The 27,580-nt window shown below is 35.8% G+C and overlaps 1 protein-coding gene across 2 annotated transcripts in view; it reads right to left on the bottom strand.

Moving 5' to 3' along the window:
• Positions 1 to 3,490: 3,490 nt before the first annotated feature.
• TMEM168 (transmembrane protein 168) overlaps positions 3,491 to 27,580 on the bottom strand; it is a 48,730-nt gene continuing 24,640 nt past the window's right edge. For both annotated transcript variants that reach the window (XM_060305393.2, XM_030857590.2), the window contains exons 3-5: positions 15,850 to 15,992; positions 13,267 to 13,541; positions 3,491 to 4,150 (exon numbers count right to left, since the gene is read on the bottom strand). In XM_060305393.2, coding sequence (XP_060161376.1) covers positions 3,603 to 4,150; positions 13,267 to 13,541; positions 15,850 to 15,992 — 966 coding nt within the window. In that variant the 3' untranslated portion in view covers positions 3,491 to 3,602. The remainder of the gene's footprint in view (positions 4,151 to 13,266; positions 13,542 to 15,849; positions 15,993 to 27,580) is intronic.

The following is a 27,580-nucleotide window of genomic DNA, read 5'->3' as shown; positions in this document are numbered from 1 at the left end:
AATTTTAGTTTCCCTAACTTGTCCTGAACCTGCTTATGTTCACAGGCCCATTTTTTCTGATTTTACAGTCTAGTTGTCAGTGACAGGCACAGCCGAATTCTTTCTTTGTTCATCTGTCAGACTTTCTTTCAATAATTTCCATTTGTGATAAATCTCCAACCTGTCTATATGTTTCTAATGGGAAATCAATGAAAGATTCAACCTTAATCATATTGGAGACATGAGGAAAAGGGACTCAACCCACAAAAAGCCACTTTTTGGTGATTGATATCAGCTATGTTTTCATTCAAACAAAGTTTTTCCTTCCCTAATCTTGATCCTATGGCTCTTTAACTACAAATGTGATATTAGTTTTCCTTTCACTGATTCTGTAACTGTCTTTGGTAATTATTAATTTAATGAGGATCTTGAAATAATATCCACTTAAGGTAAAACTGTCAAGAAAATGTAATAATTTACAATCAAGTTATTCCAATTTCTCATTAGGAGTCTAAATTCATTCACTCAGTCAAAAATATTTTTTAAATAATAAGAATTACAGGCAAGGCACTCTTCTGGGTAATTGTGTACCAGAAATACCAGGATGTGCAAGCCTCTGCCTGAAAAGAGATGACAGTCTAGTTACTTCCCAACAGAGGAGATGTTCAAAAGTACTGACAGATCTAACTCCTTTGAGCACTTACTATCAAATATACTTAATCACATGCTTAAAATTAAGCCATTTTCTTTTGGCATACATAATATTAACTGTCACATCACCTGTGGAAAGGTAATGTAGAACATTATTTTGAAAGAGACTATGCTCTAAATGTGAAAGGATACCTATAAAAAATGCAGTATCCAAAACAGCAAATATATTCAAGCCAAAATTTACAAACAAAATGTACAGTTACAAATAGACTTTAGTGAAGATTTTACTCCAAAAAAATTCTACCCACTAATGCATTAAATATAAATGCATTTGAATTAGCAATGTAACTTTTAAAAAGTATGTAATTTATGAAAAGTGTTCATAAAAATGGTTTTCTGAAAAAGGTCTTGTCTATAGAATTTCATATTTATTAAGAAGAGTGAGATAGAAAGCTATGCAAAGATAAATCCAAATATCCCAAGAGTTTAGTCAGAGCAAATTAAACTTTTGAATGAAATAATAGCATAACTAAAAAATTATGAGAAAAAGAACTTGACTCCTTAATTTATCACATAACAGTGTATACATTTGAAAAAGATGTTTTTAGAGGGGAGTCTTTTATGGTTTTAGCAAGGTATCATAAAAGGAAACAAATTAAGTCAACATTATGTTGAAAAACATCTCCATGTTATCTCTTTTTAGTGGAATGGTGAAATTTTGCCCTAACATAACTTCTATCACTTCAAGTAACTCCTTCCTAAACATGATATATAAAATGGAAGCCATAAGAAAATTAGTCTCATTGTCAGGTCTGTTTTTTAATCTTTAGGTAAAAATAACCAATCAATTTAGCCTTCCTGTAATATTCCTTCTCCATACTATCATTTTTCATACTTGAATGTTTTTAAATAGGCATCTTTAATTTAGGATGCCATCTCCTAAGAGTCATTTATAGTGTCTTATTTGTATGGGTAGGAGAATTCATCAAACTTAATAAATAGGCTCAAGTCACATTTTTAGCCCAGACCTTTTTTGGTTGTACTTTATAGAAAATATTTATCAAAATATTAGCTTTGTGGCTGTAAAAATGTCTGCTACCTTTTGAATGTGATTTTTAGTAAAATCTTAGTATCACTTTATAAAGAATGCAGGATATACTTTTACGTTTGGCTTTCTCAGAGTAAAGAGATACACTTTAGTTAAAGCTAGTTGGCTTAATACTGGCTCAGAATTTAAAAGATGATTTTACTTAACGTTAATTAAACTGTTTTTTAGCTGTAAGCTCATAATTTTAACACTTGGCTTGTCTGCTACACTATTTTTGAATAGTAATGAAACACTATATACTATTTCATTTGGATGATGTTTATATAAATATGTAACCAAATATTGGAAAATTTTAAATCAACCTGCTACTAACCATGAACTCTAATACTTGGACATTTTTTATGACTCTCTCTCTTAATACACTAAAACATTCAATAACTGTTATTTGCACATTATGTGAAAAATTAATTTTTTGACAAAATTTTATTCAGAACATTAGGAAAATCATACTCAAAACGCAGAAATAATCAGACTCTATATAACAACGCTGCATAGATAGTGGTATACAAGTTCCCTGACGCTAAGTGACTTCTTCCTAACTAAAACTTCAAGTCACCAGGTAGAAGATGGTAGAGGCATTATTTACTCTCTCTGAGGCTGGAAAAAACGGCTTTAATGGTGAGACGTCACACCATTTAAACAACAAAGATTAGATTATCCCCCAATTTAATTCTATTCCCTTCTTGTTATTTCTCAGAGATGAAAACTTAGAATGTAAGGATTATTGGAAGGGAACAGGAGGTAAATTACCTCTTAGGAGATACCCTGATCCATGCCTGCTTTAATCCGAGAAAACACTGAATTAAGTTTTAAAAATTACAACCACACCATTATGCTTAAGTAAAATTGCCAATATGAATACTTTTTTACATAATACATTATATGTATACATGAAGAAAAATCACCTGTTTCCAATCCTTTGACCTTCAGTAGAAAGAAGTGTTACCACTAATGGGGATCTGAAAAATAGTTTTCATGACAGAGCATTAACTCTATAAAGATCAAAATCATTTCTCAGTACTGAAAATAGCCTAAATCAATGACAAATGGCTAAATTTCTTAAGATTACTTTTTGAAAGGGAAGACAATTTATTTGGAAGGAATTTGCAGCTGGAAACATTGTTCATTAAGAAAACATTGTTACCCTGAGAAAGACCCTTAAAACTGCCAGTGCTTTCATAGGCCCCTAACACTGCATGAAGGAGCAATTTGTAGGCTCTAGCTTCTTACAGTTACCTATATGAAGAATGTCTTGACCTAAACAGTGATTTGGGCTTCTCTGTGATACCGATAACAGGTCATAGCCAAGTAACTAAACGTGATGGACTATAAGCAAATTTTGCATTCATTTTAAGCAGACTTCTTCCTTTTCCCTTTTCTGAGAGAGAGCTTGTAATTCTTCAAATGGCCTTGAACTCAAACCTACTGTTCACAAAAAATAATCTTCTGTAAGCAAATTGGTAGTTTTCTTATAATAGTAAACAATTTGTCTGGTTTACATTCTTTAATCTATGCCTAGAAAATAAGGCATTAGTGATTCTTCATTGGCCACTGCAGAGCAGAGTGTCTTCTTTCTAATCAGAGGCATATGCAAACATTCCTCAAAGTGCATTGTTATTATTTTTAACATCTCTTATGCATTTACAAAGTCAACATTTGTGACTCCCTACATATTTTTAGTATAAAATAGTGCTTATTCCCAACACCTTACATATACCATAATTACTGGAGAAAAGACAAAATGAGAGCAGCTACAGAAGTAACAAGATATTTTTTACAAATAAAAATACAATATGCAAAAAATGGCAAGTTAGTGATAACTGGTAGAATGAACTCCCAACAATATTCCATTTTGGGTTCCAAATTAAGATTTGACAAGTTTGAAGCCTTGTCCTGTGTCCAGCACGGTAGGAAGAAACCAATTCATTTTTAATCTTTTCAAGCACCTAAAACAAGTTTTGCAGATCCAAAAAAGGTTCAGACCACACAACCAATTTGCCAAATGCACTAGTGGATATGTAATACGAGGAAAGTACAACATCCAGTGCTTGGCCACATCGCTTCCTGTTGGCAAATGCAGAGTGTAGTCACTCCACCGTTTTGACACGCCATACACTGCTTTCACTGTGCGTCCCTTTTCAGTCCAGCAGATGTTATTAGTGGAGTTGCAGTTATATTCTACCCAGTCTTTTGTAAAGTCACCCAGCTGCGGTGGGTCAGCTTCTTCAATATCTATTGTTTTTGTCATCTCTGCTCCTTGCACTGCAATATACTGGTCATTGATTTTTCTCACTTCTTTCACCCAGGGGGTTGAATTCTCACTGTCTAATATGATAATAAGTCGGGAACAGAAGGAACCATTCTTTTCTCGCCACCATTCTAAAAGTGTGTCAAGGCGTAGTATGTCTCCACCTGTGAACAGAAAGTTCAGTAGAGCAAGAATTTCTGAAGTGTCTTACTAAGAATACTCTTTTGTCTTAAGTATATTTTCTTTAAGTTCTTAAAATATGTAAGAAAAAAAAAGGGAGCCTTTTTCTCAAAGTATCTCTTTCAGAAGAATTTTTAAAAACAAAAAACAGACTTTCAGCTTCAGGTAAAAAAATCAAACCAAAAAAAAAAACCAAAACACCCCCAATCCCCCAATCATCCTGTTATTCACATTAAAGGGGTATGCTATGATAAAATAAGAAAATTATTTTATAAAGTTCAATTTAGTGAAAAAAATTAAAATTATACAGCAAAGCAAATATTCTACATCAAGGGCAGCAAATTATGGCTCGTGGTCAAATCCAGCCTGCCACTTGTTTTGCATAGCCTGAGATCTAAGAACTGATTTTACATTTTTAAATGGTAAAAAAAATTTTTTTAAAGAGAAGTTTGTGACACGTAAAAATTATAGGAAATTTATATTTCATATTTCTATAAATAACATTTATTTATATTCTGTCTATGGCTGCTTTTATACTACAATGGTAGAGCTAAGTAGTTGCAACAGGGACTTTATGGCCTACCAAGCCAAAAATATCTGGTCCTTACAGAAAATATTGGCTCACCCCGTTCTACACTTCTAATGAATTAACTTATCTCCTCATATGTAGTTACCTACGAGATGAAAAACACCCTTCCTACCAGTAACAAGAATGAATTTGGAATGGGTTTATTTTTAAATCAGTTTTATACCTGAACAACAATAAAGGATTAAAAAAACATATACCAGAAAGGTCTAAAGTAAACATATTTCTGACTTAAAAATATATCTTACAGCTAGTATTTACATGTGGTTCATTATGGATGGTTTTTTTTTGCATTAACTTTTGATTTTTAAATATATTGCATTAAAATGTTATCGTCATCATTTAATTTTTAGCACCCTCTTAAATTCTGTGCCCCAAGCAACTGCCATGCTCACCTCACCCTAGTCCTGGCTCTGTCTCAAATGGTATTCTAATCCAGTCATTCCAATTCTAGGAATTTACCCTAAGGAAAGGGTAGAAATGCAGACAAAAAAATACATATAAAGCTCATCTTCCCACTGCTATCTAAGATAGTGTAAAATCTGAAACTACTGGGGGAACGGATATAAATTATGGTGTAACCTTATGAGAAGAGGTTTATAATAAATGATATTTATAAAGAAATTTTAATGACAAAAATATCTATGATATTAGAAAAAGCATGACAGAGAAGTGTATCTACAAAAATAACAGCAGTAGTTATTTCCGGGTATTTGGATTTCAGGTGGTGTTTGTTATACTTCTTTATGTGATCCAAAATTTTTATGTTGAATATATGTTACTTTTATAATTAGAAAAAGTTTTAACATGCTACAATTTACTAATACAAGTTCCAACAACCTAACTTCAGAATATGTATTTTTAACAAGAGCAACCATGCTCTTTGCTAAACTATCAAAATGACAATACTGAAGAGATAGAGAATCCTTTAGAATTTGGATTCTATTAATAATATGACCTATAAAGTCAGGGTATATGACATTCTTTATGAATAATTAATATTCTTTTATTCATCAGCCTGCTGTATCTTAGACTGTGACAATGAAAAATTTGTTTCATGAACTGCTCTTACACTCATACCTATCAATCATCTCAGAGACACTATTTTTCACATATTACTAACATATCTTTTTTTTTTTTTTTTTTGCGGTACACGGGCCTCTCACTGTTGTGGCCTGTCCCGTTGCGGAACACAGGCTCTGGACGCACAGGCTCAGTGGCCATGGCTCACGGGCCTAGCCGCTTTGCGGCATGTGGGATCTTCCCAGACCGGGGCATGAACCCGTGTCCCCTGCATCAGCAGGCGGACTCTCAACCACTGCGCCACCAGGGAAGCCCCAGGAGATATCTTTTTAAATATGATCAAGCTCACTTTTCTTTATGGCCAGTTTTATTAAACGTCTCTGGAGATGACAGGACAACACAGATTACAAGAGGAGTTATACAAATTCCATCTGCCACAAAAAATCATTGTTCTAACTTGCCTGCATCATCGTTCTAACTTGCCTTCTACAACTATTTCAATAAATATTCTTCAGCACACTCTACACTAATTCTCTTATAAACACACTCTTTAGATATCAGCAAGAAATTTAAAGCAGTATTAAAGCCCTTTATACTATTTCTCTTCTCTTGTTTTGTTTTGCTCTGCTTTCTCCTATGAACAGTTTCTATGTTGCATTTGGCTTTTGGTCCAGATGCAAAATATTTACATTTATCTCAGATAACAGCCATCTGATTCAAGTAATCTAATTCAAGCCAACAGTTCAAGTAATTGAGACTGCTTTTTAAAGACTTTGTTTACCTGTGATAAACTGCTTTATAGGTTTTCTACATTTTTTTATGTATTTCTGTCTCTCTTGTCATTACCATAATTGTTTTTTACCCTCAAACAGGCAAAAATATCAGGTTCTACACTATGGAGCCCCATAAATGTAAGAAGACTACATATTCTAAGAAGTACTAACAGTAAAGGTATGGGATAAAGATTCTCTTTCTCACAGTGATTTTTGGACCTACTCTTAACTTGCTGAAGTAAAATCGAGTCGTGACGTTTCCTATTTAGACGTTTCTAGAAAAATACCTATTGATAAAGCTCAGTGCTTAGAGTTCTTTGTCACTTGGCCTGGAATGAATTAAAGCATTTTCTTCAGGGCAGGGGTGTTCAATACTACTTCTGAGATAGAATCAACCTTTGAGGGTTGTTTCAGGCAGGCCAAGGCCAGGAACTGACTGAAAAGAGGACTCATCCACTGAGCCAGGTGCCTCAGGCCGTGGGGGAGTATACAGTTGCTGAATTATTATGGGACAAAAACCTAGCCTTCATGGGAAAGGGAAGGCCTGTCAAGCTATGCTTTCTCCATTTTTTTTTCCTATTTTTACAACAAAGACTCTCACAAAGAAAGTTACACATACACGAACAGATCTTCTGGCCTAATAGAAGAATTCTATAATGGTTAACTTATTGACATACTTAAAAAAATATTATAAAGATAAAACACTGCAGAATGTAACTACTAGACATTTGCCTAAAATATTACCCTGCTTTAGAGTTTGTGTTCCTAAATTATTCCTTATTCATAGTGAATGAAAATTTAAGAACACTTTTATGCTATTTATCTTGGTGTCTATTACATTTCCTAAGAAATGAAAAAGATAATATAAATATCAGTAAACTGAGAAGCAAGAAGTACTACAATTCTGCAGCCTGTGGAACAAAAACCACATTCACAGAATGACAAGATGAGAAGGCAGAGGGCTATGTACCAGATGAAGGAACAAGATAAAACCCCAGAAAAACAATTAAATGAAGTGGAGATAGGCAACCTTCCAGAAAAAGAATTCAGAATAATGACAGTAAAGATGATCCAGGACCTCGGAAAAAGAATGGAGGCAAAGATCGAGAAGATGCAAGAAATGATTAAAAAAGACCTAGAAGAATTAAAGAACAAACAGAGATGAACAACACAATAACTGAAATGAAAACTACACTAGAAGGAATCAATAGCAGAATAACTGAGGCAGAAGAACGGATATATGACCCGGAAGACAGAATGGTGAAATTCACTGCTGCGGAGCAGAATAAAGAAAAAAGAATGAAAAGAAATGAAGACAGCCTAAGAGACCTCTGAGGCAACATTAAATGCAACAACATTTGCATTATAGGGGTCCCAGAAGGAGAGAGAGAAAGGACCCGAGAAAATATTTGAAGAGATTATGGTCAAAAACTTCCCTAACATGGGAAAGGAAATAGCCACCCAAGTCCAGGAAGCGCAGAGAGTCCCATACAGGATAAACCCAAGGAGAAACATGCCGAGACACACAGTAATCAAACTGGCAAAAATTAAAGATAAAGAAAAATTATTGACAGCAGCAAGGGAAAAACGAGAAATAACATACAAGGGAACTCCCATAAGGTTAACAGCTGATTTCTCAGCAGAAACCCTACAAGCCAGAAGGGAGTGGCATGATATACTTAAAGTGATGAAAGGGAAGAACCTACAACCAAGATTACTCTACCCAGCAAGGATCTCATTCAGATTCAATGGATAAATTAAAGGCTTTACAGACAAGCAAATGCTAAGAGAATTCAGCACCACCAAACCAGCTCTACAACAAATGCTAAAGGAACTTCTCTAGGCAGGAAACACAAGAGAAGGAAAAGACCTATAAAAACAAACCCCCCCAAATTAAGAAAGTGGTAATAGGAACATACATATCAATAATTATCTTAAATGTAAATGGATTAGATGCTCCAACCAAAAGACACAGACTGGATGAATGGATACAAAAACAAGACCCATATATATATGCTGTCTACAACAGACCCACTTCAGACTTAGGGACACATACAGACTGAAAGTGACGGGATGGAAAAAGGTAGTCCATGCAAATAGAAATCAAAAGAAAGCTGTAGTAGCAATTCTCATATCAGATAAAATTGACTTTAAAATAAAGATTATTACAAGAGACAACGAAGGACACTACACAATGATCAAGGGATCAATCCAAGAAGAAGATGTAACAACTGTAAATATTTACGCACCCAACGTAGGAGCACCTCAATACATAAGGCAACTGCTAATGGCTATAAAAGAGGAAATAGACAGTAACACAATAATAGTGGGGAACTTTAACACCTCACTTACACCAATGGACAGATCATCCAAACAGAAAATTAATAAGGAAACAAGCTTTAAATGACACAATAGACCAGAAAGATTTATTGATATTTATAGGACATTCCATCCCAAAACAGCAGATTACACTTTCTTCTCAAGTGCGCACAGAACATTCCCCAGGATAGATCACATCTTGGGTCACAAATCAAACCTCAGTAAATTTAAGAAAACTGAAATATCAAGCTTCTTTTCTGACCACAACACTATGAGATTAGGAATGAATTACAGGGGAAAAAACACGAACATATGGAGGCTAAACAATGTGTTACTAAATAACCAAGATATCACTGAAGAAATCAAAGAGGAAACTAAAAAATACCTAGAGACAAATGACAATGACAACACGACGATCCAAAACCTTTTGGATGCAGCAAAAACAGTTCTAAGAGGGAAGTTTATAGCTATACAAGGCTACCTCAAGAAACAAGAAAAATCTCAAACAATCTAACCTTACATCTAAAGGAACTAGAGAAAGAAGAACAAACAAAACCCAAAGTTAGCAGAAGGAAAGCAATCATAAAGATCAGAGCAGAAATAAATGAAATAGAAACAAAGAAAACAATAGCAAAGATCAATACAACTAAAAGCTGGTTCTTTGAGAAGATAAGCAAAATTGATAAGCCATTAGCCATCAAGAAAAAGAGGGAGAAGACTCAAATCAATAAAATTAGAAACGAAAAAGGAGAAGTGACAACAAACACCGCAGAAATACAAAGCATCGTAAGAGACTACTGCTAGCAACACTATGCCAATAAAACGGACAACCTGGAAGAAATGGACAAATTCTTAGAAAGGTATAACCTTCCAAGACTGAACCAGGAAGAAATAGAAGATATGAACAGACCAATCACAAGTAATGAAATTGAAACTGTGATTAAAAATCTTCCAACAAACAAAAGTCCAGGACCAGATGGCTTCACAGGTGAATTCTATCACATATTTAGAGAAGAGCTAACACCCATCCTTCTCAGACACTTCCAAAACATTGCAGAGGAAGGAAAACTCCCAAACTTGTTCTATGAGGCCACCATCACCCTGATACCAAAACCAGACAAAGATACTACAAAAAAAGAAAATTACAGACCAATATCACTGATGAATACAGATGCAAAAATCCTCAACAAAATACTAGCAAACAGAATCCAACAACACATTAAAAGGATCATACACCATGCATGATCAAGTGGGATTTATCCCAGAGATGCAAGGATTCTTTAATATATGCAAATCAATGTGATACACCATATTAACAAATTGCAGAATAAAAACCATATGATCATCTCAATAGATGCAGAAAAAGCTTTTGACAAAATTCAACACCCATTTATGATAAAAACTCTCCAGAAAGTGGGCATAGAGGGAACCTACCTCAACATAATAAAGGCCATATATCATAAAGGCAAACCATTCTCAATGGTGAAAAACTGAAAGCAGTTCCTCTAAGATCAGGAACAAGACAAGGATGTCCACTCTTACCACTATTATTCAACATAGTTTTGGAAGTCCTAGCCACGGCAATCAGAGAAGAAAAAGAAATAAAAGGAATACAAATTGGAAAAGAAGTAAAACTGTTACTGTTTGCAGATGACATGATACTACTATACATAGAGAATCCTAAAGATGGCACCAGAAAACTACTAGAGCTAATCCATGAATCTGGTAAAGCTGCAGGATACAAAATTAATGCACAGAAATCTCTTGCATTCCTGTACACTAATGATGAAAAATCTGAAAGAAATTAAGGAAACATCCCCATTTACCACTGCAACAAAAAGAATAAAATACCTAGGAATAATCCTACCTAGGGAGACAAAAGACCTATATGCAGAAAACTATAAGACACTGATGAAAGAAATTAAAGATGATACCAACAGATGGAGAGATATACCATGTTCTTGGATTGGAAGAATCAATATTATGAAAATGACTATACTGCCCAAAGCAATCTACAGATTCAATGTAATCCCTATCAAATTACCAATGGCATTTTTTACAGAACTAGAACCAAAAATCTTAAAATTTGTATGGAGACACAAAAGACCCCGAATAGCCAAAGCATTCTTGAGGGAAAAAAACAGAGCTGGAGGAATCAGCCTCCCTGACTTAAGACTATACTGCAAAGCTACAGTAATCAAGACTATGGTACTGGCACAAAAACAGAAATTTATATCAATGGAACAGGATAGAAAGCCCAGAGCTAACCCACGTACCTAGGGTCAACTAATCTATGACAAAGGAGGCAAGGATATACAATGGAGAAAAGAGAGTCTCTTCAATAAGTGGTGCTGGGAAAACTGGACAGCTACATGTAAAAGAATGAAATTAGAACACTCCCTAACACCATACACAAAAATAAACTAAAAACAAACAAAAAAATCAGTAAACTGAACATCTAGAACTTTATTTCCAAAGCCACCTTTTAAAAAATACTTGAGATAAATTTTAAAGGACTTAAGAAAAATGCAAACTTTTGGCAAAATGTTTACATTAAGTAATAAATCCTTCATGGAAATGTACAACATGTTTGCTTCTTAAATTACTTTCTTTTAAAACTTAAAAATTACTAAGGATATATGCATGGTCACCAAAATTATGCCTTTTTCGACCCATTTGCTTAGGGAAGAGGTTATTATTATAAGCACTGCAGTAGTTTTCAATAATCAATCCCTGTTTTTGGGTCTGAAATATATTTCTGTAAAGATTTTTGAGCAGACTAGAACTTTTTCTCTTGTGCTCTGAAGTACACAGAATGCTATACTTTACCTGAATTTGAAATAGCCATAAAAATTAAAAAGTTATTTTACACACTGTTATTAAAAAGTATAGGTCAAGTAAATGATTTTATAAACCATTATACTGACGTAGTTTTAATGCTGACTAGCTTCTTCTATATTACAGTATTTTGAAAATGGGTGAACCATGCTAACAAAAATATCTACTGAACCAGAACATGCCATTTCTCTATCTTCATGGTTTTCATCTTTGGCAGCAACATGGTGCAATAGGGGGAAGATTTTAGGGGTCAGGGAGATCTGGGCTTGAATCATGATTCCATCACTTAGTAGTAGTATGACTATAGATAAGTTATGTAACCACTTTCAGCTTTCATTTCATCCTCTGAAAAATGAAGATAGAGATGATAGTATTTACTTCAAGAAATTTCAAGCGAAGATTAAATCTAATAATGTGTATAAAGTACCAAGCATAGTAGCTATGCTTCAAATGTGCTCAGTAAGTATTAGTTTGCCTTTACTCCTTCTAGACAGCCATTGAGTTATTCAATATTTATTTGCAAAACCAAAAAATGTATTTATAATAAAACCTGGAAACCAATCTGGCATGAAATTAGTGAGACCATGATGGTTTGAAATCGTGTCTCCTTTAACCTTGAGTTTATTTCCTTTCTTCTGGAGTTCTTGTATTGGCGCTCTACCTCTGTCCTTCCATAATACTTTTGTTTTATATTTTTCTTTGATCTGAATATCGTTTTCTACTTATATTTTATGATTATTTTATTGTTTGTGTTCATGGTGTAAAACATCTGAAATATTTTATAGAAAAAAAAGTAGGACATAATTAAATCTAAAAACTATTTCTAATCTAAAATAAGAAATTACCTTTTTTTGTGATTCATTCAGTGATTTCATCCATCTATCTATATTACTTAAGGATCTCCTACTATATGCCAGACTCTCTTCCAGGCACTAAGCAAGTAATTCATAAAACAAAGCCTTTGACTTACAGGGTCTCATTTCTCCCTTGGCAAGGAGACTTAATATTACCCCTTCTATTTACAGATGAGAGAACTGAAACAGAGAAACTTGCCTCAAACAACACTGTTGGGGCAAATGAGGACCAAGCACTGACCTAAGCACTACTGCAACCATATCGTATCACCTGCTGCTTAAAACTATGGTGAGCTTTCTAACATAAATAAGACTCCATATATGAAGAACTACTGAAATCAGCATCCTGTAACACCTTAAAGACTTACAAGTATTAGTCAAATAAGTTGATCAGCTTCTGAAAAATGTAACTACATTTAATAATTCTGAAAATACTTTAAAGGGAAACTAATTATAAGTCTTAGATCAAGCAGTCAGATTTTTTCTTCCAATCAACACAAAACATAATTTTCAAAACCTTTAGAGATTACTAAAATTATGCTAAACAAGTATGCCAGAGAAAAGGCAAACAAAACAGTCGTATGTATACTTGGTAATCTGTGAAGTGGAAAACTGAGAATTTGGAAACTTAATGTTTCAGTGTGAAGGACAGATTTCCACGAATAGGCATATTTTTACAATAGTGAAATTGCCAGAGGTGGATTTACCTGCAAGAGCCCACTCTCCTGTACCATGGGTGTGCCCACTGTAATACAAAACATACGTATCATGTCTAGGTCCATCCACAGTCCGAAGTTCAAGGAAAGCTTTCAGTTTGGAATGTAGAGTATCAAAGGACAGGCCACTTGTAGAATAGTCACATCCATAGGTCTCAATCATGTGATATGCAAAAAACCTTTGGATAGCATTGAGCATGCCAGTAGACCTCAAATTTAACTCCTGTACATGTTCTGGTGGAAGAAGTGTTGGCTGACCATCAGGACTGAAGAAGGAGAAAAAAAGATCATTTTAGTGTTTATGAAGTGTTCATTCTATGTCACATTCCTATTCTTCATTTATAATAAATTATTTAAGAATCATAAGTGGCTAATTAAATGGCAGGATTTTTTTTAAGAAAAACATCTTTCCTAAATTTTCTACAGTGATAAGAATTAAGCTTGGAAAATCAAAGCCTAGTTTCTAAAAATTATATTTCTTATCAATAAAACTGGAAGCTGGGAGAATATCTCCAAATGTAGATAGTACTACTCTTCATTCTTTATTCATATCTTCTTACCAAATGACAGATATTAAACAAAACTTTAAAAAGCAAGACTGTACTAATTCTACCCCCAAAATGTTTCTAGAATACCTGGGTGGGGACAATAATGAAAGTACTTTTTTGAGAAAAAAATTTTAACAAAATATGGAAGCGATATTTTAAATTATATATTTAATTTCTGTGTTGAAAAAGATAGTCTTTATAAAGTTGTGTTCAAGTTTTACTAACTTAAGGTACATAAATGATAGAACTTACCTTTTAATAAATGACAGAACTTACCTTTTAATAAATGACATTTTAAAACAATTATTATGGACTTCCCTGGTGGCACAGTGGTTAAGAATCCGCCTGCCAATGCAGGGGACATGAGTTCGAGCCCTGGTCTGGGAAGATCCCACATGCCACGGAGCAACTAAGCCCACGTGCCACAAGTACTGAGCCTGCGCTCTAGAGCCCATGAGCCACAACTACTGAGTCCACGCACTGCAACTACTGAAGCCCGCACACCCAGAGCCTGTGCTCTGCAATGAGAGAAGCCACTGCAATGAGAAGCCCGCGCACTGTAACAAAGAGTAGCCCCTGCTCGCCTCAACAAGAGAAAGCCCAGGTGCAGCAACGAAGACCCAACGCAGCCAAAAATGAATACATAAAATAAATAAATTTATTTTAAAAAAATTATTACTATTTAGGTCCACTGCCTTATATACTACTGAATACTAACTGAAGACTTAGACCTGATCCTGGAATACATGTAAAATGGTACTTTAGTAAAGATAATAAACCAAGTCTTAAAACTAGCAGAATCAAATCAATATTGAGGGAGAAAAAATTCATAACTCTTATCCAGAAAAGAGATTTCTAGTAGGAATTTTGAAAACTTTATATTTTGCTTCATGTATTATCAACACTATTCTATTAATTCTATAAAAGTTTTCATTAAAAGAACAAAACATTTTGTCCCTATCTGTATCATTTAACAGCCACAAAACAGCAAAAGAATAAAGCAATGCATAATCAAAAATTATAACAGAATAAAAATCTAACTGTGCAAATTACTACTTCCACATATTCTTCCTGCAGAGTTGTCACATCTTACTTTATGTGATCCTTCTAAACGTATTTCTTTTACTTCTCATGAGAATCTTCAACTTATATGTCAAGTCTTTAATATGGAGGAAATATTTACTATGTGTTTTTTATGTCAAATATTTGAAATCAGATAAAAAGTTCATTTCAAGCCCTCTCCCACCCCTGGCCAAGGAAAGTATGATGACTGCTTGGTCAACAGAATTCATTAATGGAAAGGAACTATTTTTTTCTACTTCAAAGGTACTTAACTACAAAAGAAAAACTAAAATTTGGCAATATTTACAGACTGAAACAGGTTTGCCATACATTTAGGGTCAAAAATATTTCCAAATAAAACTGCAATCAAATACTTAACTTCACTGCCAATGTTTTTGAATTCGTGGTATTTGTATGACACTTTCTAGTAGTGTTTTTACATTTATAGTCTCATTAGCTCTTCATAACATTTCTCTATATGGGCAGAATGGTATTGTTTGCATTTTAGATAAAGACACTGAGGTCCAGAGAAGTTATGATCTGCCTAAAGTAACACAGAACTAGAATTTAGAACACTGAGGTCCAGTGTACATTCTATTATACTTCACCATGTTGTTTCACATTTTCTTAAACAAGATATCCCTCTCTAAAGGGCGGGCAGGAACTTTACTTAGAAAATCCATTCATATTTTATGAAAATCCATTCATATTTTATGATTTTTAGCTAAAATATAAGCTAATCACATTTATCAAAAATAAAATTTTAATTGAACCCTGAAGATTATATTATTACTCAGAGTAGATAAAGGTTTTTAAACATTTGGGATAAATGGAAAATAAAAAAGCAAGAGTATTATACTTTGAGAATATTATAGTTTTGAAAAAATGAGCTATCATCTTATACCAATATTAGCAAAATATTAAGAGTCAAGTAGCTATTACTTATTATACTAGGTTACTGTACCTGCAGAAGTTGGTGGGAATCACAATAGCATATCCAACAGATGTTCCTCCTAAACAGTTACCCAATTCATGGAAGAGGCCATGAGCCATAGATTCCAATGGCAAAACAATCAGAAACATGCTCAAGAAGATTCCATTTGTTGGCTAAAAAAAATTTAAAACAGCATGTTTACACAGAGTGTGTGACTGAACTTATATATGTGTATATGTATATATATTTACATAAATGCATATTCATTTTTTGCCTCTACTTCCAAAAAGGATAAAAAGGATAATTAATGACCTAAAAATCGTTATAAGTTGAAAGAGATAAGTGTATACATGGATAAGCAATGAACCCTAAATTTACCTCTAAGCTGCTTGGAAGTCATGGGAAAACAAATACAGCACACTGCATTTTTATGATGTGCTGTATTTTTATGATGGGATGTCAAGTAACATCCCACTCAAGCTAAAAAACAAAACAAAAATATAACCACACCCTTGATATGACAGAGAAAAAGCCAGAAAACAAATCCTTTCCTGTTAAAACCCACATGCTCTAAATCATTTTACAAATAACACACTCATTTACTTTATCAGAAAAGGTACTTTAGAAAGGGCTTTTTTTTCCCCTGTGAAATGTCCAGAAATTAAGAGAAAATCTTAAACTGTAAGCTCCTTAAAGCTATCAAAATGAATTCCATTCTTAAATTAAACTTATAACAAACTTTTCCTTTGAAAAGCTCTAGACTATAAATTCAAAACTAAAAAAAAGTATATATATATATATATATACATATATATATATATACACACACACACACACATACATACATACATATAAAGACATATATTGAAGACATTTAAGCAGCCTAAAAACAGAATGGAAAAAGGGAGGCAGGAGACATATTAAGAGAAAACAAGATTTAAGTAGTATTTGCAATTAAAAGAAACAAACAAAAAATTAAAGGATCCATTTAAATGAAAAGGAAAAGGAAGGATGAGTCACTCAGAACTGACCTATATTTTTACAATACGGATAGTATCCCACATTTTTTGTGTTGCTACTGCACATATTACAGAGTTATGTGTCTATGTGCATGAATACAGTTTTCTAACACTAAGAAGTGGTTCATTTGATCGGAATTTCAATAAAAAAATAAAGCTGACTCTGATAATGGAAAAATGGATATAATGCCCTATTTTTGGTACATTCTGTGTTATCAGTTACATAAATAATACAGTACATGCTCAATTTAGAAACAACAGAAAATACAAATGAGTAAAACTACGATTAGAATAATTCCAAGTACCATCATCCACACACAGCTAACTTTTTAAAATATGTTCAGACATCATACAATATATATAAATATTCACAAATATTTAGTTTCTTACCAAAGTGCAATGATATATAATGTTCTGCAAACTTTTTAATATGTTAAAGCCCATTAATGTAATTCTAAATTATTTATAAGTATCAAATGGCATTACTATCATATTTATAAAATTTTAATTAGCTGATTTCCTATTTGTTGTATTTAGATTCCTTTTCACCTATGATAAACAAAACCAGAATAAGTATGGAGTTCTCTGATTATTACTTATGTTAAATACCTTTGATCATTTTGGTTTCATCTTTGGTGAAGCATTTTGCCATGGGGCTGCCTTTCTGTCACTGATTTACAGTTTTATTTTGCTCTCAGTATATTTTAGATAAAAGTCTTTAGTTGGATACAAACAAATGGAGAGATATACCATGTTCTTGGATTGGAAGAATCAACATTGTGAAAATGACTCTACTACCCAAAGCAATCTACAGATTCAATGCAATCCCTATCAAACTACCAATTGCATTTTTCACAGAACTAGAACAAAAAATTTTACAATTTGTATGGAAACACAAAAGACCCCAATAACTAAAGCAATCTTGAGAAAGAAAAAGGGAGCTGGAGGAGTCAGCCTCCCTGACTTCAGACGATACTACAAAGCTACAGTAATCAAGACAGTATGGTACTGGCACAAAAAAAGAAATATAGATCAATGGAACAGGATAGAAAGCTCAAAGATAAACCCATGCACCTATATGACAAAGGAGGCAAGAATATACAATGGAGAAAAGACAGCATCTTCAATAAGTGGTGCTGGGAACACTAGACAGCTACATGTAAAAGACTGAAATTAGAACACTTCCTAACATCATACACAAAAATAAACTCAAAATGGATTAAAGACCTAAATGTAAGGCCAGACACTATAAAACTCTTAGGGGAAAACACAGGCAGAACACTCTAGGACATAAATCACAGCAAGATCCTTTTGACCCACCTTCTAGAGAAACGGAAATAAAAACAAAAATAAACAAATGGGACCTAATGAAGCTTAAAAGCTTTTGCACAGCAAAGGAAACCATAAACAAGACGAAAAGGCAACCCTCAGAATGGGAGAAAATATTTGCAAACGAAGCAACTGAGAAAGGATTACTCTCCGAAATATACAAGCAGCTCACATAGCTCAATATCAAAAAAAACACAAACCTAATCCAAAACTGGGCACAAGACCTAAATGGACATTTCTCCAAAGAAGACATATACAGATTGCCAACAAACACATGAAAAGATGCTCAACATCACTAATCATTAGAGAAATGCAAATGAAAATCACAGTGAGGTATCACCTCACACCAGTCAGAATGGCCATTATCAAAAAATCTAGAAACAATAAATGCTGGAGAGGGTGTGAAGAAAAGGGAACCTTCCTGCACTGTTGGCAGGAACGTAAGTTGATACAGCCACTATGGAGAACACTATGGAGGTTCCTTAAAAAACTAAAAATAGAACTACCATATGACCCAGCCATCCCACTACTGGGCATATACCCTGAGAAAACCATAATTCAAAAAGAGACATGTACCACAATGTTCACTGCAGCATATTTACAAAAGCCAGGACATGGAAGCAACCTAAGTGTCCATCGACAGATGAATGGATAAAGAAGATATGGCACATATATACAATGGAATATTACTCAGCCATAAAAAGGAGTGAAACTGAGTTATTCGTAGTGAGGTGGATAGACCTAGAGTCTGTCATACAGAGTGAAGTAAGTCAGAAAAAGAAAAACAAATACCGTACGCTAATGTATATATATGGAATCTAGAAAAATGGTACTGATGAACCTAGTGGCAGGGCAGGAATAAAGACGCAGACGTAGAGAATGGACTTGAGGACACAGGGGGTGGGAAGGGTAAACTGGGACGAAGTGAGAGAGTGGCATGGACTTACATATACTACCAAATGTAAAATAGATAGCTAGTGGGAAGCAGCTACATAGCACAGGGAGATCAGCTCGGTGCTTTGTGATGACCTAGAGAGGTGGGATAGGGAGTGTGGGAGAGAGGCTCCAGAGGGAGGGGATATGGGTAATATGTATACATATAGCTGATTCACTTTGTTGTACAGCAGAAACTAACACAACATTGTCAAGCAATTAATTAATGTAATGTAAAGTAATTAAGTAATGTAAAGCAATTACTCCAATAAAGATGTATAAAAAAAAGTCTTTAGTTGGTTGTATTGCAAATACCTTTCCCTCTGTGACTGTTAATGCTGTTTTTTGCTTAACTTAAGTTCTTAAGTGTAACATAATCATTTTGTGTCTTGTTAAATCTTCTCCACCCACATAAAAGTCAAGAAGGTATTGTACATTATCCTCTAAAGGCTTTGTTGTTTTGCACTTTGCTTTTAGGTCTATAATCCAAATGTAGTTATTTTCATAATAACAGTCCAAATTAAGTTTTTTATGTGAACACCCAATTATCTAATTACTAATTATTGAAAATCTCAACCATTCCACATTACTGTGCCATCTTTGTCATAAATCAAGTATTCTGGTATCTACTTTTATACTCTTATGTTCCACTGGCCTATCTGTCTATCCTTTCAAATATTTCCTTTTGCCTACATTTCCTCCTTTATTTCTGGGACTCCAGTAAAACACAGATGATATCTCTCTGTATCCTCAATGAGTCTTATCCTTTTCTCTGTATAGTATTTTCTCTATTTTTCCTCTTTAAGCTCCTTCTTTCATAGCTTCATCTGAACTATATTTTCCAGTTCACTAATGCTCACTTCTCATTTGTCTAATCTGTTAAACTAGCACACTGAATGAATTTCAGATATTTTATTTTCTGATTCTAAAACCTGTCTAGTTCTTTATCAAATCTGCCTTGTCACTTTCTTATAATTTCTAACTTCCTACCATTATGTATTATCTTTGCTTTTTTTTCAACTTGCTAAGGATGATAGCTTTCTTTGTTTGATAATTCCAATATCTCAAGACTTTTTGGTCTGCCTATTGTCTGTTGGTTCTGCTGCTTCTTGCTCTCAATGCCATGTGAGTGTGTGTGTGTGTGTGTGTGTGCATCTGGTTTATTTATGAGCTGAACACTGTATGCAAAAAAACTATTATATGATTAATTTTGGACCTAGGATAATTAGACCTTCTCTAAGAGGATGTTTGTTTCTTCCAGGATGCTGGGGGTTATTAACAGTCTACATATCTTAATCCAGGTTTGACCACTTAATCCAGGTTGGATCACTAATAGGATACAATGTCAGGAGGCAAATTCGTTAAAGGATGTAATGTACATATTAAAAAATATATTTCCGCTATAAACACCATTTCTTCTCATACAACTTATGTATGTCCAAGAGAATTTACATAGTTTGTATATTGGTTGGGTTAATGATAACTATCAGTGAGCACAATTACCATTTTTTGACATAGCTTACAACTTAAAAGATGCAACAATTCTCACAACTATTACTACAGCAACTTCAACTGCTTTTTCAGTTAACTCTTAGGTTTAACGGGTAATCATCTTATCTACAAATATTGATAATTTCATTATTTTCAATTCCTATACCTTCTATTACATATGTTGCTCCATTATAATAGAAAATGCTTTGATCAATTAAACCCTTATTCACATAAAAGTGGATAGGGAACTTTTAGATATGGATGGCCAACTGTACTACACCATAAATATAAGGGACTTGAGCAACTGCGAATTTTGGTATTCACAGGGGGTACTGGAACCAATCCCCTGTGGATATCGAGGGAGGACTGTACATTCAAATTATGTCAGCCATTTATATAAAATAATTATTGGTGGGGTGATGAACATGGTGAAGAAGTAGGACAGGGAGCTCACCTTCCCCCCCACAAAAACATTAAAAACACATCTCCAAGTGGAACGATTCACATAGAACATCTACTGAACACTGGCAGAAGACCTCAGACTTCCCAAAGGGCAAGAAAACCTCCACGTAACAGGGTAGGACAAAAGGAAAACGAAAAAGAAAGAAATCGGGACAGGGCCTGCACCCCAGGGAGGGAGCTGTGAATGAGAAAAGGTTCCTGAATTTTGGGGCGTCCCCTCACTGGTAGGGAAATCAGCCTGGATGGAGGGGAGCTTTGGAGCCTAGGAGGAGAGTGCAGCAACAGGTTTGCAGAAGGCAAAACAGTCACCTGCACAGAAGGTCATCAGTGCCACCCTGTGCTCCCCCGCCTGAGATGCTCAGCTGTTGGTGAGGGTGGGGGCTAGGTGCTGAAGTACAGGCTTCAGGGGTCAGACCCAGGGAAGGGACCAGGGTTGGCTGCATGGAGACAGCCTGAAGAGGCTAGACTGTGGCAACAGAGGGGGTACTCAGAAGAAGCCAGGGCCTGCCACAGAGGCAAGGTGCCATTGTTGGGGGTGGAGGGGGAGAGGGGTGGGACCACCATTAAGAGCTCCTTTCTCTGTGAGTGCTTCCAGGCAACAGGACACCGCCCACAGGAGCTGTTGGTGGGAGGGGGTGGTGGTGTGCAAGTCATCACTGCCATCCTGGGCTCCAGAGGTGGGCACAGGTCGCCACTATGAGACCTAAAAGCAGGCTGCCCTCACTATCCCAGGAGTGCACGGATAGCAGCCGCCCACAGGAGACCCCCAAGCAGGAGCCAAGCCCTGCCCGCACTGTCCTGTGAGTACACAAGGGCCGCTGAACCTGCACACCCCACATAAAAAGGTAAAGACCAGCACACGCTGAGGAAAGAGACAGCAAGCATCCAAACTAAAAGCTGCCCCTCTATTTTGGAAAAGATGGCAGAGTAGAAGGACTTGAGCCCCCCCTCCTCCCATAAAAATACCAAAATCACAACTAACTGCTGAACAACCAACAATAAAAAAGACTGGAACCTACCAAAAAAGATATTTTACATCCAAAGACGTAGAAAAATCCACAACAAGATGATGGGAGGAGTGCTTTTGTGACATTATCAAATCCCATACCTGCCAGGTGAACAACCCACAAACTGGAAAATTATACTGCAGAGGTTCTCCCACAAGAGTGAAAGTCCCGAGCCCCATGTCCGGCTCCCCAGCCTGAGGGTCTGGCATCAGGAGGAGGAACCCCCAGAGCATTTGGCTTTGAAGGCCAGCAGGGCTTGAGTGCAGGAGCTCCAGAGGAGTGGGGGAAACACAGACTCCACTCTTGGAGGGTGCACACAGGTTTTACATACACTGGGACCCAGCACAAAGCAGTAACTCCATAGGAACCTGGGCTGGACCTACCTACGAGACTTGGAGGATCTCTGGCAGAGATGGGGGGCAGCTGTGGTTAAATAGTGGGGAGGGGGAGCAAGAACACTGATGGCAGAGGCCCCGGAGAATACTGATCAGCATGAGTTCTCCCAGAGGTCATTGCCAGTTTGGTATCAAGACCTAGTCCTAACCAACAGCCTACAGGCTCCAGTGCCAGAATGCCTCAGGCCAAACAACCATCAGGATAGGAACACAGCCCCATCCATCAGCAGACAACGTGCCTAAAGCTGTATTGAGCTCACAGCAACCTCTAAGCACACCCCTTGACATGGTCCTGCCCAGCAGAAGGACAAGACCCAGTTCCACCCACCAGGGGGCAGGCACCAGTCCCTCCCACGAGGAAGCTTGCAAAAGCCACAGGACCAACCTTTCCCAGCAGGGGGCAGATACCAGAAGTAAGAAAAGCTACGATCCTGCAGCCAGTGGAAAGGAGACCACAAACACAGAAAGTTAGACAAAATAAGAAGGCAGAGAAATATACTCCAGACAAAGGAATGAGATTAAAACCCCATAAGAACAACCAAATGAAGAGGAGATAGGCAACCTACCTGCAAAAGAAATTAGAGTAATGATAGTACAGATGATCCAACAACCCAGAAAAATAATGGAGGTACAGATCAAAAAGATACAAGAGATGTTTAACAAAGAACAAGATTTAAAGAACAGAGATGAACAATACAATAAGTGAAATGAAAAATACACTAGAAGGAATCAATAGCAGAATGACTGAGGCAGAAGAACGAGTAAGTGAGCTGGAAGACAGAATGGTGGAAATCACTGCCACAGAGCAGAATAAAGAAAAAAGAATGAAAATAAATGAGGACCGTCTATAGAGACCTCTGGGACAATACTAAACACACCAACATTTGCATTAAAGGTATCCAGAAGGAGAAGAGAGAGAGAAAAGGTCTGAGAAAATATTTGAAGAGATTATAGCCGAAAACTTCCCTAACATGAGAAAGGAAACACTCAAGTCCAGGAAGTGCAGAGTCCCATACAAGATAAACCCAGGGAATAACACACTGAGACACATAGTAATCAAACTGACAAAAATTATACACAAAGAAAAAAATACTAAAAGCAATTAAGGGAAAAACAACAAATAACATACAAGCGAATGCCCATTTCAGCTATTTTTCAGCAGAAACTCTGCAGGCCAGAAGGGAGTGGCATGATATATTTAAAGTGATGAACGGGAAAAAAACTACAACCAAGAATACTCTACACAGCAAGGCCCTCGGTCAGATTAAATGGAGAAATCAAAAGCTTTACAGACAAACAAAAACTAAGAGAATTCAGCACCACCAAACCAGCTTTACAACAAATCCTAAAGGAATTTCTCTAGGCAAAAAAGAAAAGACCACAACTAGAAACAAGAAAATTATGAGTGGGAAAGCTCACTGGTAAAGGCAAACATAAAACAAAGGTAGGAAATCACCCCCCATACAAATATAATATCAAAACCAGAAATCGTGAGGAGAGTACAAATGCAGGATATTGGAAATGCACTGGAAATTAATAAGAGACCAGCAACTTAAAACAATATTGTACATATATAGACTGCTATATCAAAACCTCATGGGAACCACAAACCAAATATCTGCAATAGATACACACACAAAAAAGAAAAAGCAGGGCTTCCCTGGTGGCGCAGTGGCTGAGAGTCCACCTGCCAATGCAGGGGTTGCAGGTTCGTGCCCTGGTCCAGGAAGATCCCACATGCCGCGGAGCAGCTGGGCCCGTGAGCCATGGCTGCTGAGCCTGCGCATCCGGAGCCTGTGCTCCGCAACGGGAGAGGCCACAACAGTGAGAGGCCCGCGTACCGCAAAAAAAAAAAAGAAAAAAAAAAGAAAAAGAAATCCTAAAGATAGACATCAAGTAAAAAGAGAATAAAGAAAAAGGGAAGAAAAAAGACCTTTAAAAACAAATCCAAAACAATGAACAAAACAGCAATAAGAACATACATATTGATAATTACATTAAATATAAAAGGATTAAATGCTCCAACCAAAAGACATAGACTGGCTGAATGGATACAAAAGCAAGACATAGATATATGCTGTCTACAAGAGACCCACATCAGATCTAGGGACACATACAGACTGAAAGTGAAGGGATGGAAAAGGGTATTCCATGCATATGGAATTCAAAGAAAGCTGGAGTAGCAATTTTCATATCAGACAAAATAGATTTTAAAATGAAGACTGTTGCAAGAGACATAGACACTACATAATGATCAAGGGATCAATCCAAGAAGAAGATATAACAGTTGTAAATATATATGAACCCAACATAGGAGCACCTCAATACATAAGGCAAATGCTAACAGCCATAAAAGGAGAACTCAACAGGAACACAATAATAGTGGGGCACTTTAACATCCCACTTTCATCAGTGGACAGATAATCCATGTAGAAAATCAATAAGGAAACACAGGCCTTAAATGACATATTAGACCAGATGATTGCATTGATATTTATAGAGCATTTCATCAAAAAGCAGCAGATTATCCAGGATTGATCACATACTGGGCCACAAAGCAAGCCTCAGTAAATTGAAGAAAACTGAAATCATATCAAGCATCTTTTCTGAGCACAACACTATGAGATTAAAAATCAACTGTAAGAAAAAAGGTAAAAAAACACAAACACGTGGAGGCTAAACACTATGCTACTAAACAACCAATGGATCACTGAAGAAAGAAAAAGAGGAAATCAAAATATACCTGGAGACATGGGCTTCCCTGGTGGTGAAGTGGTTAAGAATCCACCTGCCAATGTAGGGGACACGGGTTCAAGCCCTGATCTGGGAAGATACCCCATGCCACGGAGCAACTAAGCCTCTGCGACACAACTACTGAGCCTGCACTCTAGAGCCCACAAGCCACAGCTACTGAGCCCGCAAGTCACAACTACTGAAGCCCACATGCCTAGAGCCCATGCTCTGCAACAAGAGAAGCCACCAAAATGAGAAGCCTACACACCACAACAAAGAGTAGCCCCCACCTGCCACAACTAGAGAAAGCCTGCACACAGCAACGAAGACCCAACGCAGACAAAAATAAATTAAAAACAAAAAAAAAAACCTAGAAACAAATGAAAACAAAAGAATGACAATCCAGAACCTATGGGATGCAGCGAAAGCAGTTCTAAGAGGGAAGTTTATAGCAATACAATCTTACCTAGGAAATAAGAAAAACCTCAAACAAACAACCTAATCTTACACCTAAAGCAACTAGAGCAAAAAGAACAAGCAAAATCCAAAGTTAGTAGAAGGAAAGAAATCAAAGATCAGAGCAAAAACTAAATGAAATAGAAATGAAGAAAATAATAGAAAAGATCAATGAGACTAAAGGCTGGTTCTTTAAAAAGATAAATGAAATTGACAAATCTTTAGCCAGACTCATCTAGGAAAAAAGGGAGAGGGCGCAAATCAATAAAATTAGAAATGAAAAAGGAAAAGTTACAACTGACACCAAAGAAATATAAAGGATCATAAGACACTACTACAAACAACTGTATGGCAATAAAATGGACAACCTAAAAGAAATGGACAAATTCTTAGAAAGGTACAACCTTCCAAGACTGAACCAGGAAGAAACAGAAAATATGAACAGACCAATCACAAGTACTGAAACTGGAACAGTGATTTAAAAACTTCCCACTAACAAAAGTCCAGGACCAGAGAGCTTCACAGGTGAATTCTTTCAAACATTTAGAGAAGAGTTAACACATCCTTCTGAAACCCTTCTAAAAAACTGCAGAGGAAGGAACATTCCCAAGCTCATTCTATGAGGCCACCATCACCCTGATACCAAAACCAGACAAAGATATGATAAAAAAAGAAAATTACAGGTATCACTGATGAACATAGACACAAGAATACTCAATAAAATACTAGCAAACCGAATCCAACAATACATTAACAGGATCATACACCATGATCAAGTGGGATTTATCCCAGGGATGCCAGGATTCTTCAATGTCTGCAAATCAGTGTGATATCAACAAATTGAATACTAAAAACCATATGATAATCTCAATAGGTGCAGAAAAAGCTTTTGATAATATTCAACACCCATTTATGATTAAAAACTCTCCAGAAACTGGGCATAGAGGGAACTTACCTCAACATAATAAAGGCCATATATTGATTATCAGTCTAAAGCAAGCAGATACAGGAAGGGTTTAACATACTTGAAAAATAGCGCAACCACAAATCAAAAACATACAATAGATTCACAAAAACCAAAAAGAAGAGAATACAAGCATAAAATGAAAGGAAATCATCAAATCACAAGAAGAAGAAGAACAAAGAAGAAACAAAGAATCAACTGGAAAAAAAGGTTGAAAATGGCAATAAATACATATGTACCAATAATTACCTTACATGCCAATGGACTGAATACTCCAATCAAAAGACGGAGTGGCAGACTGGATAAAAATCAAGAGCCTACAATATGCTGCCTATAAGAGACCCACCTCAGGGCAAAGGACACAGACAGATTGAAAGTGAGGGGATGGAAAAATATTTCAGGCAAACGGAAATGACAGGAAAGCGGGAGTTACAATACTCATAACAGACAAAATAGACTTTAAAGACTATGAAGAAAAATAAAGAAGAGCACTATATAACGATAAGAGGATCAATACAAGGAAACGATATTACACTCATCAACTTATATGCACATAATATAGGAGCACACAAATACATAAAACAAATAATAACAGACATAAAGGGAGAAATCAATGGAAATACAATAATAGTAGGAGACTTTAACACCCCACTCACATCAACAGACAGATCTTCCGGAGAGAGAATCAATAAGGCAACAGAGATCCTAAATGATACAATAGAACAGTTAGACTTAATTGATATCTTCAGGACATTACATCCAAAAAAACCTGAATACACATTCTTTTCAAGCACACATGGAAGATTCTCTAGGATTGACCACATACTAGGGCACAAAACTAACCTCAACAAATTTAAGAGTACAGAAATTATTTCAAGCATCTTCTCTGACCACAATGGCATGAAACTAGAAATCAACCACAGGAAAAGAAATGAGAAAAAAAAATGACTACGTGGAGACTAAACAACATGC

Source organism: Globicephala melas, chromosome 9 (genome assembly GCF_963455315.2).
Source record: "Globicephala melas chromosome 9, mGloMel1.2, whole genome shotgun sequence".
In the NCBI taxonomy this organism is placed as follows: Eukaryota; Metazoa; Chordata; class Mammalia; order Artiodactyla; family Delphinidae; genus Globicephala; species Globicephala melas.
The sequence above is the reverse complement of the archived record's forward strand: the minus strand, read 5'-3'. Positions and strand labels throughout refer to the sequence as shown.